We start from the raw sequence: 15,900 nt of genomic DNA, 5'->3' as shown, positions 1-15,900 counted from the left end.
CTAAAAATAGTGATGAATAAATATAGAATATCTGTCAGCTCAATGCCTTGAATCAGGGCGCAGATACAGTATGATTGTCTTTGGGAAGATTACAAACGTCTTTTATCATTCCACGTGTTGTTTAAATAAAGAAAATTGCGATGCATTTGGTTTTAAACAAAAAACATTGACTGGAATGCTTTGTTGGCAAAAAAGTTTGGGTTTCAGATGTCGTTTGTGCATATTGCACAATAGAGTTTAGTTTTGATAAGTAACCATGGTAATGCTTTTTCCACTGGATGCCGCTGTTCCTCGTCATTTAACTGAGCACAAGAATATACCGCTACAAAAGTGATTACTTTTTGACATTCGTCGTTTCAATAAAACGTCTCAAAGGAGCGGTATTCGTTTCAAAGCAAATCAATTTGTTTGACTTGGTATAATAAAATCATACACATATATAATACCCACATGCAAAAAAAAAAAAAAAGTAAAAATAAACGGATGTTTTTGTTTTTTTCATTCATGTTCCTATCTTCGAAATATTTCTTTCAATCAGTCGATGGAGGAATTGTTAGTTTATTTTCGTGAATTTTCCCCATGAAAAACAAAATTTTATTCTTAATATGTTTCTATTTCTCAGCTTGACGAATCAGCACAAACAAAGTTTGAAGGAAAACTGTTTACATTGATATGAAATTTTGAGAATTCTAAAAAAATATATATTACTTTACCGGTAATGTACTTTTGAAAACAAGATTTCTGATTTATAATTTTTTTGTTGATTAATCGTTTAGCAAATATAGAGGTAATGGACAGACTATTATATATATATACATGTGTGTTATATGTATGTTGTAATATTTAGTTATTAGACCACATTCCGAAGTCAGATGAAGTCCTGGTTAATCGAGAACGTTATTTTGATTTACATGGTGTGAGTTTTTATTATTTGAAAGGTTACGCCCACTCCATTCGTTGTTGTCATTCGGCAGATGGCGCTCTAGTTGATGCAATAGAAATCAGTTAGTTTCAATTGATCGACGACAATCGGGTGTGTTGGCTTCAGGATCGTGCATGTGCTTGTGACGAACATTTTCTTGCGGAATATATTCGTCGTTGAGAATTTAACTGTGGTCACATTAGACACTCGTAAAAATATGCCTGTATTCGGCCTCACTGCTCAGAATACATTTTGTCAAACATCACCTTGAAAATGCTTACTCAGTGGGAATAATCAGATTTTGTCTTCTGTAACTTCCTTGACTTCGAAAATGAGTACCAGAGCGTCATATCTGTACCTTCTGTTTGTTCTAGTCTTCTTAAGAGTTACAATTTCTCGTAAGTGTTAGTTTTACTTAGAATAAAGTTTGTAACTAAAAACAAGTCGTTTGCTTTAAATCAGAAATCAATTTGATTTATTACGTATCTTGGCAATTTTGATACAGAACGCTTGATTATTAATTTTCGTTTAGTTTTTAAGAGCAAAATATTGTGATGTTTTAATAGCATTATAAGCTAATATTATGAAATTTATATTCTAGTCCAAAGATATTATTTAAGGCCATTAAATTTTGATCACTGAGATGTTATAGCAATGAGTATAGAAATCTGTTGGTGTAAGGACGAAAATGTAACTTGTTCTCGAACAAAGTAAATTATATTAGTTTTTTTGTGATCTGTTGAAACTATTTTAAGATTACAAAACATTTAAACGCTGTATTAAGCAGTGTTTTAATACGAAAGAGAGTATTTTATTTTTCACTGATCACAATCCTGCAGTATTATTCAAATATCAACAAACGAAGAAAATTGTAAACACGAAATGTTCATTTTCATTTAGAATCATTGTAAAACAGTTTTCGTTTTATTTTTTTGTAAGACGTTTAAAGAGCAGTTCTTCGAGAGTTCGTCACTGAGTTGTTTATCTACTTACTTATTGAAATTTGTCAAACTGTCATTGAACGTGATTATATTTAGTTTAAACTTGCTTGATGTAATTACCTTTCACCTGTTTACAATATAATAATACAGGTACCATGGAAGAAGAAACTCAAATACGTACGCTCAGAATAGGTTGTTATTGAAGAAGAGAAAATTACACTGAAATATGATAAGCATGCTGAAGGTATCCCAGTGGTTCAGCGGTACGTCTGCGGACTTACAACGCTAAAAACCGGGTTACGATACCCGTGTTGGACAGAGCACATATAGCCCATTGTGTAGCTTTGTGCTTAATTAAAAAAAACAAACAAACAACAAACATGCTGAATATGACTTTACTACTAAAGTGAAGGTTACGGAGATTCTTTCGTGGTACCTACTTTATGATATATCACTTCAATTTGAAGAGAAATATGTTCTCTAACACTCGTGTTTCATCTAAACACATAACAGATAAAAGCTCTAGAAAAGATAGACGTTCACAGAAGAACGTTTTCAAATTTAGGCAGAGAAAGGAATACAATTCAGAGAACAGCTTCCAAGTTGATGTATACAGCATATGTGGTGATTAGTCTTTAGTTTTCAGACACAGCCTAATTACAAATGGGAAATGGGAACTTCCGCCAGAGGCGTTGATAACTAATGTCCTGACAAGATATAATGAATGTAACATCTCTCGACTAGATTATAGAATCTGTATAAAAATTAAGATCGTTTACTCATTTTGTAAATGACTTCGTTTGCTGATTCGAAGTTTCTACTTTTCTAAGTGAAAAACACATTTCCTGCAAGTGCTTTAGTATTTTTCTTTGTTAGTCATCTCTCGACGGCTAGTGAAAGTACTCACTAAAACACTTAATTAATCATTTTTAATGACTGTTGTTGTCGTTGTAAGCCTTGTGTATTTTTACTAATAGATTAATATTATCAATGTGAATTTACACTCGAAAGTGTAGTCTCTCGTTGACGGTACTGAGGTAATTCTCATATAATTATTCATGCGTTGTTCTCGCTTTTCAAGATACAGCTTTCTTTATACATAGCAAGCTACCTTTTAGCCGTTTCCAGTTTCCTGTTTTAACGGTACGTTCAACACAAAAGTAATAGCTCAAAAACTCACAACAAAATTAGCTTTACAGAACCGATTTAAAAAGATCGAATAAGGATTGTTTGTTTGTTTTTGAATTTCGTGCAAAATTACATGAAGACTATCTGCGCTAGCCGTCCCTAATTTTGCAGTGTAAAACTAGAGAAAAGGCAGCTAATAATCACCACTCACCGCCAACTCTTGTGCTACTCTTTTGGGATCGACCGTCGCTTTATAACGCCTCCACGGCTGAAAAGGCGAACATGTTTGGTGCAAGGGGGATTCGAACTTGCGCCCCTCAGATTACGAGTCGAGCACCTTAACCACCTGGCCATACCAGGCTTTGAATAAGGAGATATTAAAATGAAGTAACATCAGCAAACAGCGATTTGAAAATAAATCCTTCACTTTCTTGGCTAAGTGTTTAAACTTATCAAAGTTTTGTGATTAGTAAATTATGTATTTTGTAGAATACTGTGTAATAGTAGTATTTTAATACATAAAGCTATTTTTTATAGAATGAAACGTTTTAAGCACATTGTGAAATATAGTATGCGCTAAAAAATTTAAATATTTTGTAAAGATTGTTTTAGAAGTATACAACCCAAAGTATTAGTGTTAGAAAACGAAACTGTGTTAAAAATTATGAACAATAGTGTTTAAAGGCTGAAAATTATATTCCATACTGCTTCATATAAGAATTTCAAGAGACAGTGAATCATTATAGTGCATGAAATAAACACGTAAGTTTTATGTTTTTCTTAAGAAACTTTTATTTCATTATTTCTTTCATGTTATTTTCATCAATAGTATTGGCTAATTTGTTTAGTGTATATATAAATTTAATTAATTTTTATTATTTTACATTTAATGATACTATATATAATTTTCATTATGAGGAATATTTTTATCATTAACTCAGTATATGAATTTAAGATTAATCTAAATCACTTAAGCTGACTAAACCTCACAAGATATTATTTTTCTTAATACGATCTCAGATATCGATAATCGTCCTAGGTCTTCTTTTTTACCCATCAAATAATCCTAGTTATATTATGCTGCTATATTAAATTACCCGCGTTATATATCGGGTTATTATTATTATTTTTAGTTTTATTGTATGTAAGTACTTTGGTTTTAATTATTGAAGATATGTTCAGTTTTGTTATTTATCCCGCGTTCGAATAGAAATAACCAACATTTAATACTAAGAACTAGCTAAGTATAATTATATATATATATATATATTCTCTAAATTTGAAAAACTAGGAATTATTTGGACATTTTATGCAGAGTAAGTTTCCTAAAGTTGATATATATAAGAAATGAGACTGAGAGTGACCTTGCAAACGAATTTTAGGTAACTATTTGTTTTTAACTTTGTAATTATTTTAAAAGCTCTGCAAGTTGTAAAATATCATATATCTAATTGAAAAAAAATTCTCTGAAGTTTAAAAATTAATATCTGTTACTTTCTTTCCTTCACCAGAACGAGAATTTCAGTGAAGAAAAGATGACCCGGGGTTATAATATATTTTTGATTCACTACTTCTAGAACAGATTAGTTTCGCAGAATTTACGGTTCATTAGTGCTATTTCGAAAAGTGAAGCAAATAAACAAATTAGATTAAAAGTCAATTGCTTCTAAATTTCATAAATTTAAAATAAGTTCATGAAATCGAACTGCATTACTCTTGAATACGAAAAGCTATGTTGATCATCTAAAGACGAGAATAGATGTTTTATTTAAGCTTGGTATTGTAAATGTCTTCACAGTTTGAGAAGAAAATTGTCCTACATAAATTGAACTAATCCTCTCCAGAATTTCTTTTCTCTATTGCCCTCTTTTTCTCATTGTCTTATTTCAGTGATTTAAAAGTGTTGCTCGACATAACACGTTTTACACGAGTGTGCTTGATATTCGCTAAGTTTCCCGTACTTGTTCAAATTATTCGTAACAAATTGTACTATAGTATCATAGGAATCGTATCTAGTTACGCATAAACTATCGCTGTACAGAAAAAAATGTTTCATTGAGCTTGTAAATGAATGTATTATTACGTGTTCATTAACTAAGTAACAAATAAATCCAAACAATTGTGTATATGTCTAAAAGAGAGGATTTTTACCTATTGTCTGAGTCATTCGACTAGATGCTCACTTTTGAAACCGATGATCGTAGTACACGAAGTTTATTTTCAGTACAACATTTAAAAACAAGTTCAGTATATATGAGTACTTTTGAAAACAATATTTTAAACGTTTCACTCACGTTAGGTTTCTGATTTCAATTTAATTGCGAAAATTAAAGAGTAATAACAACGTCTGATTTATTCTTATTTTTAGCCGCGGCATATCGGCTCATACAATGGCTTTAAGTTTTTCTTGTACGAATCTTTAGCTCAGGTTCGTCATCATTTTGGCCTCAGAAGGTCAAACCTTTACAATTTATGTATTTAACCACACCTAAGGTTTCGGAGATTAATTTAATCTAATTCTGCATTAATTTCAGTTTGAGGGTAGGCTGGTAGAGATCCTGATAAATAATGAAGTCAAACCGAGTTCACGGTCACCTTGTGCTTGGTATTGCTGTCGTACAAAAATACAACAAATATAAAGGAAAATGTCTCATAGATTAATATACTCTAATCCTGCCTAAAGGAAGTTGATGTGCCAAGGCCACTGAGAACTCTGTCTTGTTAACTTTAACAAGAATACTTTTCACAAGTGTTAACAATACATTTTTATTTTCTAGAATTTCTCTTGTTAATAATGTGTTAATAAAAAATACAGACACGTTGAAGAATTATTATCCGTAAAATTCTGTGTCTTATCAGCATTGTTGTTTTATATCGGAGCTGCATAGTAGATTTTCAGAGTAGTATTCGTCTTAACTGGAGATCGAACCTCTATTAAAACTCTCTACCGGGCTATATAATGATACTATCATCAATAGTAAATGTATTATCTTGACGTTTGCAGTTGGTCTGGAAATAACTGGAGTCTCCATACCTCAGGAACTGGAAAATGGAACCAAAGAGTCAGTTGTTTTAGACTGTGAATACAATTACGCAAATGAGGACAGAAACATAGTGGTCAAGTGGTTTCTTAACGATGATCCTGAGCCAATTTACCAGTGGATCACAGAACTGAACCTCCGTCAACCCTCTTACCGGCTGCAGGGTCGAATCAACATGAGCTATACCGTAACTCCGTCCACCAACCTGACCAGGTACCGTGCACTCAATATCCTGAGACCAACAACGGATCTGAGTGGCAAATACACGTGTAATGTTGCCTCATTAGCTGGCGAAGACTCGGAGGAACGGCAGATGACAATTTATGGTGAGCTCATTAGATATTCCAAGTGTTTTCTGCCCTAATTACATCTGCACAGGATTTGGTTCAGTTGCGTTAATATTACATTCCTTTTCAAAACAACTTGTATATAACATATATAACATTTCTAAAACAGTGTATCAACTCCAAGTATATTTGAAATAAAGAGAACGCTATGCGTATCTTCAAACAATCAACATAATTACAGATATTAAACAGGAACAACAATAGATACATTGTGGAAATAAATATGAAAAAAAATATAGTCTTTCACCCCATCTTACGTTTTAACTAATTAAGCAGGGAATTCGTCTTATTTCAATAGAGTGAGTTAAATTTTGCAGTATATTTCTTCTCTATTGACTTTTCGCGGTTTTCAGCATATTTTAATAATGTTATTTTTTTATTCGATGTTGAGTGTTCTTCCATTGACAGCTGTGCTTATTAAAGTGTTTATTCAATAATTATCTTACATATTATTTACATTATTACATTGAACATGATGGTAAAGTACAGTCTCTGATGGGTGAAAATTACGTTAAGAAATACGTGTGTAAAAAGTTTTAATACGTAGCACGTGTTCACAAAATGGATAGACTAGTTTCTCTGGAAGAAATAAATGTTTGAAAATATATTAGTACATAGTTTACGTAATACGTTATCAGCAGGTTGGAATACAAATATTGCATAATACTCTATAGACAGAACTTTCGCATATAAATATTAGTGTACCAGTGTTCTTCGCTTTCATATATTTTGTTTACATATAAATGAATCGATACGTCAAATGGCACCGACTAGTGATTCCACAAAATATATTCTTTAAAATGCAATGCCAATAAACCAAATGACATTTAGTATCATGAAACTAAATAAAAGGACGATGAAGCAGTGAAACGAATAGCTGTGTTAAATTATAAATATTCAAAATTAATGAGAGCTATTCTTCTAAGATTTTATGCAACTTTATGGATTTCGAGAAAAAGTTTTATGCAATTTTTAAAACGGTATTTAGATGTAACGGACGAACGTAAGATACAAGAAAGGTAAAACTAACTGCTTATCGGCTATTACTGGGATTTCTACATTAAACAAGGATTACTGATGACAGACGTATGTGTGACATGTAGGAATTTGAGGTTTCAGCACTGATAGGAATCTAGCACTACTACTGTACTCATCTTTACTCCTAATTTATTTTAACAATCATGAAAGCTAATTTCAAAGTCGTCTATGATATCAAACACTTTGAAGCTGTTATTTATCTTGCAAATGATTGACATTGTACTGAATGATATTGGAAGACAAAGAGTGTATAAAAATTTTGATAATCGTTCTTATAAAACTTCAGTTTTTCACAAACATATACGCAATTTTGTTATTTCATATTCCATTTTTATGAAAGGACTATGTTACGCTTTAACACAATCTGTTGACAAAATAACAACAACGAAACCCATAATCCGAGCCCTTCGAAAGGTAGGCGTACTTTTTCTGGGTGTAATTTGAACTAGGTAAGAAGGTTAATAGAATAATCTTTTGTGACGTCACGGGTATCCATGGCATCCCATTCTTGTTTTATTTTTATTGTTGTGTCTGGTAGTACTTGCAGGTTGATATTACAAAACGGTGGAAACGAATGTTTTATTTTTATTGTCGTGTCAGATGGTACTCGTTGTTTGATATAATTCTGATGCCACATTTCGTGTCACCGTGATAGCGGACAAAGGTTTTCACAACGTACCCACGTTTCATGAGACTCCATGTAGAAAGTAATGATTGACCATTCATCTCATGTAGTAATATACACTGCCATCTGTTGGTTATAAATAATATATTATCTCACAGAGCAGAAAACCACTGCATCTATAAAGCGCAAACGAAAGTTAAATGTTCCATGCACGATGAGTATTTTGAAAAACGGACATACTACAGCCAAATTACAAAGTTGGGTACTGGTCAGCTCTGGATATCAGTTCGTTTTATATGTATAATTGTTTCTATATCTGCCCTAACTCCTAACACATATAGCTTTTAGAGTTATTTGCAAGGTATTATTTAGAGAGCATTGGAGAATTTTCATTCTGAATGTTAATTTTATCTTTACATTTGTTTTCAATCATTTTCGAGTTTGCTCCGTAATATACTCGATGCCAATGTTTAAAGAAGGTATTTATTTTATTCAGTTCGACTTTTAATATTTTCAATATTTAGTAGTTACTTTACCTACAGTTTACATAAAAAAACAAAATAAAATAACAAATAAAACACATTTTTATAAGAAACTTTATTTCTTTCACTCTGATTTTTGCAACAGAACTTCATTTTATCTTCTTCACAGAATAATTTATATGTGATAATAAAGAAGCGTTTTATTAATAGAGTGCAAAAGACGGCTTCGCATTGCAATGTAATTATTAGCAAGAGAGAAACAAATAGTCTCCATCTGATAATTACTTTTTATGATATCCATGGTGAGCTACAGTAATACATTCAATGAATAGTTATTAATTTTAGGTGAGTTTTTTTATAAAATTAAGATCTAAAAATAGTCTGAAGTTATCATTATTTTATACGTATTTATTTTAATATTTTTAACAGCACCTCCTAGAAGTTTCGACTTCAACTTTACCAAAACAAATCAGGAATCGGCGAACTTTACTTGTGGAGTGGAAGAAATTTTTCCACTTCCTCAGGTATCACTTCTTTTACATAACCCAAATTTGAAAGACGCTCAGTCAATTCCAGTACACAGTAATATTATCTTCAGCAAGGGCACCTATAGTGTTATTATTTACAAAGAGCTGGTGGACAAAGACTTGCCCAGTGGCGGTCCCTCGGAGATAGAATGTGTTGTATTCATTCCAGATACAGAATTTCGAAGGAAAAAAATATTGCATTATTATCCAGGTAAGAAGTTTATAACGTTTAAAATAAAGAACATGAGGTATTGTTACGTTACAGTTTCATTCACTTTTCTAAAATAGTTAAATTACATAAAGTTTAAAATTTATACTACATACAGTATGTACAATATTATTTTAAACATATTTGGCTTTAGGTTCCCATTAACACGAGAATGGTGAATAGTTTCAATGACTCATTAAAATTAAACAACACATTAACTAGTTTATAAAAAAATAGATATACATAACTTATATATAAGGTCTTAACTCACTAATAATATAAACAGAACTTAGAAAGGGAAAGAAGTAAATTAGAAGGCCTACTTTAAGTTAATTCTATTTATTCTCGATAGTATTGAGTTTCTATAGCTTCTACTTTCAGATGTTTCACAGCTTCAAGAGTGTCAGTATATTAACTGAACTGTACTTCAGATTCAAGTATCCAAGTTTGTTTTGTTTTAACAAGATTCTGCTGACTGTTTACAATAATTATATCATATCATAATATATCACATCTTATCACATCATAATATATCATAATATCATATAATATATCATATCGTGTCACATCATAATATATCATAATATCATATATAATATATCATATCGTATCACATCATAATATATCATAATATCATATATAATATATCATATCGTATCACATCATAATATATCATATCATATATAATATATCATATCGTATCACATCATAATATATCATAATATCATATATAATATATCATATCGTATCACATCATAATATATCATTATATCACATCATAATATATCATTATATCATATATAATATATCATATATAAATAATCATATTATATAATTATTACAAATCATATCATCTTCAATATTTTTTAATGAAAGCCACATAAATCAAAGATATATTTTATATTTTAAAAGCTTCTTGATACTTATTGTTCAATCAGATCATATAGTTTGCAGAAGATTGTCATAGCCTATTATGCTACTATAAATTATATTGGTACAGCAAAATTATTCAGTATCTCCATTGTCTAACTTCAGAATTAATATATAGATAAAATATTTCATAAATTTTCTTATATTGTACTTCTTTTTTGTTCGAACAGAGCTCATTACAGAAATTACTGTTAACTGAAATCATTATATTTATTTATCTTAATTATTCTAAAAACTATATTGTGTTTCATAATGGCATCATTCTTAACCTGTGTTTAAATTAATGCTCAGGGCTATGTCATCATTAATGACTTGTGTTTTGCTCACAGAATAGTAATATCGTTATTAAATTATTTAAATTAGTGCACAATGTGATACATTATTATTCAATTGTGTTTAAACCATTGCGCAGGGTGATGATATAATTATTATATTGTTTTTAAATGAGTGCACACAGTGATATTATCATTATTAAATTCTGTTCAAATCAGTGTACAGGGTGATAATGCTAATAAATTTGTTTAAATTAGTGTGCAAGGTAATGATTTCATCAGATAATTCAATTATGTTTTTGTAGAACATCTGACTGGTTGTGCTGTCCATACGTTTCGTTGGCGGATTATATTTAAAATTATCGTTAGCCTTCTAGTTGTGGTGACTTTACGGACCTAAATGTTTATAAGGTAATTTATATTTTATTTAGATTGAACAATTAGGAAACATAACCAGATAATTATTTAACATATTATGAGTTTAATTACTTATACAAAAGGTTGAGTATGTTATATTAAAATTGTTTCTAGTATACAGATCAGTGAATCATATGACAACAAAAGCCAATATAAAGTTGCAGTGGAACAGCAAGCACTGGAAGTACATACTTACATTGTATAACATGCCAAAAGTTATTATGTTTTGTTTGTGTATGTTAACAGATATTTTCGACGTAAAATAATTATACATTAAGAATATAATGACGGGGTCAGATAAGAAATTTAGGACTTCTAAAACAGGTATATTACTTGTACTGAATGATATTGTAAAACAAAGAATTATAGATCAACCTGAGGTGACAAGACAGTGAAGAAAAGGAGGAAGACGTCCAACAAGTCCAGCTGTAGAAAGCAAAGTGCATCGTTTTGTAACAGTTGAGAATACATAAGCAGAAATATCAGTGGTAAAAGCCATCTTCTTATTACATGCAACACTAAGCAACATAATCAGAACCAGAAAGTGTCTGTAAAAGAAAGACATAAGTAATGTACACAAACATTTCGTCCACGATATATCAGTTCAACTGTCAAATATCTAAAGCGGTTGTAGAACGAAACGAGTATTTATGCTATTCCAGGCAAAGATGCCCTTGTCAGGTCACAAGACACAGCATCTCTGTGTTGTGTACAGTTAGACTGTTGAAACTGTTTTTCCCATACACTAGATGGTACACGGAAATAGTGAAGGAATTGGTGATATGCTTTGGTTGGATCGTTTTTAAGTGAAAAGTACGCCACAACGCTGTTGTAAAGAGACACTGCTACCAGATACAGCATGGCCAACGTCGGTACATGAACTGTAACGACACTGTAAGGTTTCAAAATAATCGTAATATATCGTAATAAGTCTATAGAATTGAATTTTAAAACCATAAGTAGAATGAGGTGTAAGAAACTATAATTGTTATTCAAATTTCTGCATTATACTTAGTTTAGAACTAAAGAAGTGACCCATACTTGAGCCATGCTTCATTGATTTATTAAGAATTTTTCGAAATTGTGGTTCTTTAACGTTTTTAATGAAATCAATATATTTATCTAATACTTTTATACGTGTCGAACGTTTCTTCTTATTTCGTATACGTTTGGTAACAAGAAGTAATCACAAGATGTCGCTCTAAATTTTCTAATATAATTAAAGTACGTGACAGTCTTAAAATAATAGAATTTTATATAAAATGACAAATTACGGTTGTTTTGATAACAATATTGTTATAAATTATCAACTTTTAAAAATAAATCCTAGACAATGTATACCCTTCAACAGAACTGAGCTATATGAAACATCCTTCAAACAACTTTATAACTTGTTTGCTTTAAAGTGATAACACTAAATTTATTTATATAAGAATAATTATTTTTATTAAACTGATTTTTTCTCTTTCTTCTCTCTTAGTTAAGAACCTGCGAGCTTCTTTAGTTGAGGAACATGAAAGAAAAGACCTTTCTTGATGTTGTTGTGTATAAGTTGTATATATATATATATTCTAACGTAACTAAAATCTTTTTTTATGCTGTTTAACAAAAAGCTTCAAAATAATTGTTTCTGCAGATTTTCTGTCATTAATTTGAAGTAAACGTGATTGTAAACAGAGCCTAAAGTTGCTACTTTCTTCTGAACGTATTGTTTTATTAGAACTCTTACTGTAAAGATGTAAATTTGAATAAATAACATGGCTTTAAACATGAGTTAACTTTTGTGTTTGTTCACAGCAAATACTTAACATGTAAAAAATGTGATTTATTCAGTAATGTTCAAAATATAGTTCTATAATGGATATTCAAAAACGACAATCCCTTTCCATGGCAAAATGGCGCCGAACATCGGGTTCATTGGCACAAGTAGATGAGAATAATATAACGTTCCTTCTGGATGGGATGTCAGTCAATCTCTGGTTAATTATTTAGCTAACAACTGATGCCCATCGTTTCTTCTAGACAGGATGTCGTTGTGTGTGTGTTTTTCTTATAGCAGAGCCAAATGGGGGTATCTGCTGATTTTAGAGTTGTAAGTCCGTCGACTTACCGCTCTACTAGCGGCGGCGACAGGATGTCAGTCCATCTCTGGTTAATTGTTTAGCTAACAGCTGATGCCCATCGTACGGCTGGGTATACTGTGTCAGTTGTGGTAAAGTGTTTTACGCAGAAACAAAACGGAAAATGAAGATTAAACCTCCAATTTACAAACAACCAATTTCCAAGCGCAAAGCCACTGAGCCACGCTGCTCCCATATTTTGTTTGTGGTGTTTTTGAATTTCGCGCAAAGCTACACAAGGGCTATCTGCACTAGCCGTCCCTAATTTAGCAGTGTAAGACGAGAGGGAAGGCAACTAGTCATCACCACCCACCGCCAACTCTTGGGCAACCCTTATACCAACCAATAGTAGAATTGACTGTAACATTATAACGCCCCATGGCAAAAAGGGCGAGCATATGGTGCGATCGGGATTCGAACCCGCGACCCTCGGAACACGCTTGGCTATGCCGGGCCATACTCCCATCTTCGCTATTAATTTATCTATAAGTAACTTTGATGATATAAAATAAACACTGTAAGCATCAAAATAATTTTGGTAATAAAAAACACGTGACTTGAAAGTTTCTAATTTGTGAAATTACTGAAATCGTGGAATTTTTTATTACATGGAATTACTGCTTAATTCAGTTTCCTGAAGAGGAACTCTATCCACTTAGAACAGAAGCCATTCAGTCAATGGCGATACTTACTTGAAATAATTATTATCTTTAGATGTTAAAGTGAACAATCCACTATAGGTCTCAATCAATTCGTTATTTTACGACGCACTCGGTTTCTGTTTTATGCATGAGGGCTCTGACTGATGCCGGAGTTGTTTTCCAGTTTTTAGTAATGAACAGAAAGACGTGTTAAAATTCTTTACTCGAAAGTTCAGGATCACCTCTGAGGGACTACAGGAGATTGATAAGTTTAAGGTCTAACATCTAATTGCATTCTAAAGTACAATAGTAAAGGGAAGAAGGTTAAAAGCTATAAATACTTATGTTCAATATTTAAGTTTTTCTTATTATTTAATTTTCTTTTGCAGGAGAGGTTTCTAACACAGAAGTAAAAACCAAAACTTGGCATAAAACTGATTTATAATGATTATTTCCTATCACCAGCTCCACAAATTCATAAATTTGTTGTATAGCATTTTTACCAATTTTTACGGCCCGGCATGGCCAGATGGGTTAAGGCATTCGACTTGTAATCTGAGTGTCGCGGGTTCGAATCCCCGTCACACCAAACATGTTCGCTCTTTCAGCAGTGGGGACGTTATAATGTGACGGCCAATCCCACTTTCTGTTGGTAAAAGAGTAGCCTAAGAGTTGGCGGTGGGTGGTCATGACTAGCTGCCTTCCCTATAGTCTTACACTGCTAAATTAGGGACTGCTAGCGCAGATAGCCCTTGCGTAGCTTTGCGGAAAAATTCAAAACAAACAAAACAATTTTTATTAATTAAATATATTTTGTTACTCTTAAGGAAAGCTAAAAATGCTACAGTAAAGTTTGAGATTTTTTCTATGCTTGATTTACCGTTACCTTAACATATTAATTCTACGTGAAGTAAAATCACTATATATAATAACCAAAACAAATTGAAAAATCAAAACGGACAACGCTGAATCTATAAATGTGGAAGAGTAACTGAAACTCTCTTCAGAAATTATTGTTATATTTACCAAATGTTTAGAAACAATATTATTTTTAAGAATTACTGATACACAGGCGTACAACACGATCGCGATTTAAGGGAATAGTTAATTATAGAAGCGTGTAACAAAGAATAATAGAAAAAAGGTTTAATTTAAATGATAGCTAAAGTTACTGAAATCTTTAATGGTCATTAACGTTTTTTGAACGGCTAATTCTCAATTAAACTTATCCTAATTGTTGGTGATTTATTGTTGAAGCCTAATATGTCGATGTGTTATCTAGAGATGTTTGAAACTATAAAACAGTCGTGAAACAAGGGCATGCCTTTGTCTGTGGAATGATATTATGAAACAAATAGGTCTGTGATATGGAGTCATGATACAAACAGATCTTTTGGTGTTAAGTCATGATGCAAAAGGATCTGTTTGTTCCGGGAGTTTGATATAAATATATTGTTTGTTTGATTTTGTGATTAAGTCAGTATATAAACAGATTTGTTTGTCCATTCGTCTTGGATATGAAGTGCGACATGCAGATAAATTTTCAGCTAAACTAACCCACTGATTGTGTGCTTATGGTATGAAGTCGTGACAATAAACAATATGTTCACCTATGGGTTAATACTTTTATTCACATAATATATTTTAAGTTCGAGTTTTTCTTTAGAGATACAAACAGGGTCGTCTCAAGCTATATTTATTTGACTTGAAATATCAATGATGTCATAAATGATTCTTATTTTTAAAATATTTCTTTTTACATTCGTTATGTTATGAAACAACATTTCCCTTTCAATCGAAAAAAGTATATTATTATTTAATTATTTCTAGAAATTTATATAATGGTACTTTTTTTTTTCTGTTAATGTCCGGCCTGGCATGGCCTAGCGCGTTAAGGCGTGCGCTTCGCGCCCGAATCGCGCCAAACATGCTCGCCCTCCCAGCCGTGGGGGCGTTATAATGTGACGGTCAATTCAGTTATTCGTTGGTAAAAGAGTAGCCCAAGAGTTGGCGGTTGGTGGTGATGACTAGCTGCCTTCCCTCTAGTCTTACACAGCTAAATTAGGGACGGCTAGCACAGATAGCCCTCGAGAAGCTTTGGGCGAAATTCCAATACAAACTGTTAATGTCCATAAAACGCGTTACTGCTGGACGAAAAAGGAATTGTTATTTGATCAACTTTTAGTAAACCCACAGAAAAAAACTAATGATGAATTGCCTAATCGGTTAATGTCTCTCAGGGATAGTTAAAAGCATAAGTG

The 15,900-nt window shown here is 31.8% G+C and overlaps 1 protein-coding gene across 1 annotated transcript; it reads left to right on the top strand.

The window, feature by feature from the left end:
* The first annotated feature begins 981 nt into the window (after positions 1-981).
* LOC143235867 (uncharacterized) lies at positions 982-12,646 on the top strand. Its single transcript, XM_076474114.1, has 5 exons — positions 982-1,320; positions 5,996-6,358; positions 8,954-9,262; positions 10,767-10,872; positions 12,359-12,646. The coding sequence occupies exons 1-4, from the start codon at positions 1,254-1,256 to the stop codon at positions 10,859-10,861; spliced, it is 834 nt and encodes a 277-aa protein (XP_076330229.1). The 5' UTR covers positions 982-1,253; the 3' UTR covers positions 10,862-10,872; positions 12,359-12,646.
* Positions 12,647-15,900: the final 3,254 nt, after the last annotated feature.

Source organism: Tachypleus tridentatus, chromosome 12, assembly GCF_004210375.1.
Source record: "Tachypleus tridentatus isolate NWPU-2018 chromosome 12, ASM421037v1, whole genome shotgun sequence".
Lineage (NCBI taxonomy): Eukaryota > Metazoa > Arthropoda > Merostomata > Xiphosura > Limulidae > Tachypleus > Tachypleus tridentatus.
The sequence above is the reverse complement of the archived record's forward strand: the minus strand, read 5'-3'. Positions and strand labels throughout refer to the sequence as shown.

What these genes read in the sequence shown, in the direction of transcription:
- LOC143235867 (XM_076474114.1), top strand. Translation starts at nt 1,254, where the DNA reads ATGAGTACCAGAGCGTCATATCTGTACCTTCTGTTTGTTCTAGTCTTC. An exon ending in CTTAAGAGTTACAATTTCTC is followed by an intron (nt 1,321 to 5,995) that starts GTAAGTGTTAGT and finishes TGACGTTTGCAG; the next exon opens with TTGGTCTGGAAATAACTGGA. An exon ending in AATATTGCATTATTATCCAG is followed by an intron (nt 9,263 to 10,766) that starts GTAAGAAGTTTA and finishes ATGTTTTTGTAG; the next exon opens with AACATCTGACTGGTTGTGCT.